The 6,490-nt window shown below is 32.3% G+C and overlaps 1 protein-coding gene across 3 annotated transcripts in view; it reads left to right on the plus strand.

The window, feature by feature from the left end:
• The window catches only part of FSTL5 (follistatin like 5), a gene marked incomplete at both ends in the record, with an annotated part of 643,376 nt that overhangs the window by 554,027 nt on the left and 82,859 nt on the right, over nucleotides 1-6,490 (plus strand). For all 3 annotated transcript variants that reach the window (XM_082838713.1, XM_082838714.1, XM_082838712.1), the window contains one exon: nucleotides 5,065-5,183. In XM_082838713.1, coding sequence (XP_082694839.1) covers nucleotides 5,065-5,183 — 119 coding nt within the window. The remainder of the gene's footprint in view (nucleotides 1-5,064; nucleotides 5,184-6,490) is intronic.

Below are 6,490 nucleotides of genomic sequence, written 5' to 3' on the forward strand. Positions count from 1 at the left end.
GAATCTGACAAGAGATAACCATTTTCAGATATATGTGTATACACACACGTATGCATATATGTATACACACATACACATGTGTACATATATAATTATACATATGATTTCACCTAATATAAACTACATAGCAAACAAATACTCTATTATGTTATAACCTTTGCTATGTTAATCATTAAATGTGAAATGAATCACGTAAATTTGCATTCAAGTTTTTCAGCATATCTTTGGAAGTTCAGGAAATTGGATTCTGACTTAAAAGGACGGGTTTTAGATAATATCACTCTGACTAATATATAATGTTCATACAGTACCCACTTTTCTGGATTAATAGTGGCTAATAAAGAGCTTAACACAATCACTCCCAGAATATCTGCTAGAGGAATGACAGAGGAAGTCCGTCTAATTTTAGTTGAACATAACATAGAAATCTCATGGAGGTGTGATGGTTTGGTATTGCTATGTGTGTGAAAAGGATTTTAACTCCAAAGACAGAGGTACAAAAAGGGGAACATTCATGAAACAAAAATCCCTCCCTGCTGAGTTATTCAAGGTGAGAGATGCAATATAGACCATCTATTTTTGCCTATATTTTTCTTCAGCTAAAAAAAAAAAAATATTTCTTCTATATTAAAAATATGAGTAAGTTTAGGATTACTTGAAAGGGAAAAGAATGATATAATATCAACTAATAAAGATCTTTAACACCAAACATTGAATTATCTTAGATTGGTTACCAAATCAGTGCTTTGTAGGATTATAATTTGCCATTGATCATAATTTAAATGCTAAAGTAATGGCGGTTTAAGTTAGAGGAAGGCAGACATCAGGACAAAATATTTTTGTTATTGACTTAAATATTCATCCAATAATCACACATTAACCAAATGTTATTCTTGATATAAACGATGGAATATATGTGTAATTTATAATACATAATGTAACTATATTATCATGATACACTATTGTTCTTGAGTAGAAATCCTCAAAGGATTGAGACAGGAATGTGAATTACGTACATTTTTTTCTCAGTCCATCTCATGTATTTAAAGGTGCAGTATTGGTTGAAAAACCCTCTGGGAAATACTTCTCTCTCATGAGACTGCAAGTAATTCTTGCCATGTCCTCTCTGTATAGAAAGAAAAACAAAGGAGAAGAAGAGCTCACAAAGAAAAAACAAATTATGGGTCACTTTTTTGTGCTACTATACTTTGTTAGATTAACAGTCGACCTGGAAAAGACAAAGTACCTGTGTCTGTCTTCACAGGGGATGAAAAAAGACAAAACAGCACATAGTCCTAATCTTGACCGTGACTAGAGTGGTAAAGCTTTTACTGAAGTCAGGAGCTTTTGTAATAAACTGCAATAGAAAGCATCAGTGAGGAGAGAATGGTAATTGAGACCTACATGGTTGTCAGACTTTTGGGGACTCAAAATTATTGACAACTCCAAGAGCTTTTGTTTATGTGGGTTATTTCTATCCACTTGTATTTACCATATAAGAAATTAAAACAGAGAAAATTAAAATGTATTTATTTGTTTTAAATAACCCATTACATGTAGGCATAAATACCACATTATTTGTAAAGTTATATTAAATGAGGAGACTCACTGTTGTACATTTTGCAAATTTTTAAAATATCTGGCTGAATAAAAGATGCTGGATTCCTATATTTGCTCCTGCATTGAACTGTTGTGATATCACTCATAACATCATATGTCAAGTAGCCTGTTGAGAACTACACTCCACATTTGGAAGCATCTAATTTGTGAGAATGAGAGAGAAAAATGCAAATGACATCTTAGCATTATGATGAACATAGTTTTGACTTTGCAGACCCTCTGAAAGGATCAACTTCGAGAACGGCTCTACTAGAAAATCAGGTTGCTCTTTTAGCAGGCTCACGCATTCGTAGAATTCAATCTCATAGAAAACTGAAACGTACTAGTAGTATATCTCACAGAGTAGATTTGAGGAAAACAGGAGGACAGTAATCACATTTTGGTTAGATGCCATTTCACCATTTTTTTCCCACTGATGTTTCAAAGAAGACATAATGTCAGTCATAAAAAAGAGGGACAGTTACCATTTCTTGAACTCATAGTAAGAGTTCAGGTCACTCTGCTACATGTTTTCCTTTGTCCTTCTCAGTTACATCTTACAAAAGCTGCATAAATCTAATTATTTCTCCCAATTTGAGAAGGAGAAAGTACAGCACAGATATTACATGGGAAATAACCTTCCCCCGATACAACAGTGACTTCTGTAGTCGTGATTTACCTCTGAGCTGTCTGAATTCAGAAAATTAAGTTTATCTCTCTTTGTTATATTCTCCCACACCAAAATAAAAAAAAGGTTAGGGCATGGAAACTTAATAGTTATAATGAACATACACAGATATGTAATTGCTTCCTGTACAGATTAAGCTAACAAATGCCCCAAAGTGAAAATCAGCGTGTGTTTTCAATTACCACATCTCAAGCATCAGGTAATTCATATCATTCTGTGCCTAGTATACTCAAAATAAATTATAATATTATAGCAGCAAATTTAAAAGGATATATATCTGCATCACATATTCAGATTATAAATTCTGCTGCTAAAACCTAAGTAGTAATTGATGAACAAAATATGTCTAGCAAGAAAATAAATGCAAAATATCCCTCGTGTAGGTAGGGAAGAGAGGAATACACAGATGGCTCTGAAGATAAACTTTTATTTCATAGCGGAGTGATTGATACATAGATGTTCAGTTTATCTTATTATTTTAACATATATTTATACATGATACATTGTTGGCATTGCTATTTCATAAACACTAGGGAGTTATATTCCCACCAAAAACAATAAAATGCAAAAGCAAACTAAACCTTGCATAACTTTTTCTGTATTTTTCAATAACTTGTAACTGGGAAAGTAGCTTATACTCTGTAAAAATGCTGATGTGTATGTAACTCATACTTTAAAAAGCAAGAAAATGGACTTTCAGTTTTGAAAGTGATTTGGATGGATTAAGCGAGTTTTAGAGGAAGATACAGCTCAAGAAATTTCATCTGTGGAATCCCGCTGACTGTACTGTGCACAGAATATAGTAAAATAACACAATAAAAATATCCATAGGAATAAGGGCAGGGAATACTTCAAGAAACTTTGCAAACTGTCTGGACTTAGTAGTAGTTGTCAAGTTCAAACACATTCAGACTCCTGACTGTGGAGCAGAATTGTGCAGTACCTGAAGGAGAATATAGTGATGTTCATTAAAAAATGTTATGAGCTTTGTATGTAACTGACACAACTGGAAATCAGATCCAAGTTTCAACTACCAGTATTGTTAATTTGCTAGTCACTGATACATAGCACATATCAACCTTCTGACAGTGTTTACACAGAAGCTTGCTAATACAAATCAATGTTTTGCCTAAGCAGTTTTTGTAAGTTTTATCCTTTTGGTATGGAATTGATCCCTCTGTATTCAAAGCTATAATTATAAATTGTAGCTGACAACTCTTAAATTTTATTTTATGAAGACATAACTTGAATTTAGTTCTTGCTACTTCTGCTACTGTTCTGGAATATCTCATTGTAACATTGTGCACTCTGGAATTAAAATGCACAATTAACTGATAAAGATTGCATGTATTAAAATACGAGGACTGTAAAATATTTATAAAACAATAATAAGTCCAAGGGGGAAAAAGCAAAAAACCAATAATAAGATGTGTCAAAATAATCTGGATCATTTAAAATATATATACATTATTAGAAATAATTTCACTCTGTATAAACACCAATAAAGTGATAATTATGATCGAATGCATTTTACTCTGAATCATAAGAATAGATGGTGACTTTTAAAATTAACTAGGAACATATTTAACAAAAATAAATGTGGCTTAAGTTGAATAAACAAATTTTTTTTTTTTTTTTACAAATCAATAAACTTTTATTGTAATCCTCAGGCTTGACTTCATGGGCCTTGCAGGTGTCCTCAAGTGAAGTAAAAATTAAAAGTAGAATTTTTTAAAAGTTAAGCATTTTAAAGAACAATGATTTGCTCTTCAAACTATCAAGATTTCAGTATAATTGTTTATCTATTGGTTCTCACTGAATTATGTGCGGTATAGTTATACTGAATAAATATGATTGTGCAAAGCAGTACACCTGGATGAGGTACTCAGTTGAGGATCAGGAAAGGGAGAACTACATGCTCTTAGTCTGGACATGTTGGGACAAAGCAGAAGCAGAGGAAACAAAGAGAACAGGTGTGCCATCATACGTGACAAGTCCCCAGGTGCAGACCACCGTTAACTCCATGGCATTCCAGATGTCTGATCTGTAGCATCCCGTACCCAGGAGGTGTAGGTGTATAATATAAGGGAGATGAATTTCTGAGATCTCACACACCCAAACCCGCCCTCTGAAAAGTAATTAAAAGTATGATTTAAATGAGATTTTTGCAAGACCTTAAATTAATTCAAATTTTAAACTGGAGATATAGACCCCAAACTTTGTCAATATGAAAACTGATATGTAAGACCTCTAGTAGGATTATATTTACAAACATTATTTTAGGAAAATACATATTCTCCAAAATCTGGGGAACTTGGTCTTTTTGTTTCTATAAGTCTCTGTATAAGCTAAATTCCTGCAAAGAATGCCATTTTATTTCCCTTAGGGAACTCTAATAGAAATAGGATAAATATGATTCGTCAAAAAGCACTTTTATGTCTTAATCAGCACCTAAATTAAGTAGGGATGGTAGCAGACATAATCTATGTATCAAAGAGTTTATCTCCATTTATAATTATTTTTAAATATGTGAAACATTTGTTGAATTATGTTAAAGAAATCACTGACTTGCAGATCAGAGAGATGAAGTAGAATGTGTGCATAATATTGCAGAGCTGCTTGGGCATATGGTAAAAGGTCTCACACGGTCTGCTTTAGTAGCATTATAGGACTTCACAAACTGATCTCTCACCAGCAATGTGAGGGGCACTGAGTTTTGGTTGTAAATGTTTCTGGTAATTTTATTTTGAACTTTTGAATGTGTTTTTACTCCTAAGGTCTGGGAATTGGGAACATGTTCTATGTGTTTTATGAAGATGGAATCAAAGTGATACAACCCATAGAATGTGAATTTCAGAGGCACATTAAGCCTAGTGAAAAGCTCCTTGGATTTCAGGCAAGTATTTAAAAAATTCCTTTACCGTTTTATATAGTAATTTTGTTAAGTAGAATTGTATTTTGGAAATACAATGAAATCTACACGTATATGAGACATGTGGGTAGGACAGTGTTAAAACTATGATATTGTCTGTTACTCTATGCAGGTTTTATACTTAAAGAGGAAGATAATATATTGTGTATTCGTAATGACCTGTTTGTAATTAAAATAAAGGCACTAGAGGTGAAATATCAAAACTGAACACAGCATAAAAACTTCACCTGTTCCTTAATTTAGAATGTCTCCCATTTTGGCAGGCAATGGTTACTTTAACGTAATGAAAGAAAATAGCCTATAAACAATCTGATGGGAAGCTGAGGTATATTAGATGCTTTATAAATGTTGATGCCCATTTATTCTTCATCTTATTTTTTTCATGTACCTTTATTTATTTACATGTACTTACCTTTAACAGAAATATTTATTTTCTGTAAAATTTTGGTCAGCTTTCAGAAAATAGAAGAATATATGACAAAATGCATATTGCCTATACATACTAGGGACTGTACTTCTGTGCAGGATAATAAGAAATAATAATTTTATATTGCTATGGCTATGTATATCTCCACATAAATATGTGTACACCAAAATATGTAATACTAAAGATACCCATGTTACCTTTGTGTTCCCACACAAGTACAGGCATGCACCAGACACCCAAAATAAGGTAAGATATTGGTAGACCTCAGAATGCAACCCTGTCTTGATACTCATTTTAAGGTTGGCATGGCGACAAGATATGAGCAAAATAGATATTAATGCCCTGGTTTAGATCCTTTACTTTCAACTCCTATTTTGAGCCTACCAGTAGCCAGTGTTGCCACATATTGAATTATGGATTTACAAATTAAATTTACAAATTAAAGCCATGTCCTAGAATGAGAAGAAGGAAAAACATGAGAATGAGATAAGATAGGCCAGCATCTCTCAGACACTCTAGGACAAAGCAATCTAATGACGTCCTATTTTAAATAAAGGAAATGATTTAACTCAATATGTTTATGAGTGTTTAAAACAAAAGAAACTATTTTTAATTTTAAAATATTTCACTTAAAGGCTAAATTACTGAATAGAATCATTACCATTTTTGTTAAACTATAAGTTTAACAAGTATGAAAACACTTTAAATTGTACGTGCAGTTTTGTTTTGTTTTATAATCAGATATCAATACTGACTAAATCCATTTTGAATAAGGTGTGTGTGTATGTAAAGAAACACATATAAAAATATAAATATTTGCTTCTGATAAAGCAAGTCATTCAAT

The sequence above is a fragment of the Leucopleurus acutus genome (assembly GCF_964270905.1).
Source record: "Leucopleurus acutus genome assembly, chromosome: 4".
Classification (NCBI taxonomy): Eukaryota; Metazoa; Chordata; class Mammalia; order Artiodactyla; family Delphinidae; genus Leucopleurus; species Leucopleurus acutus.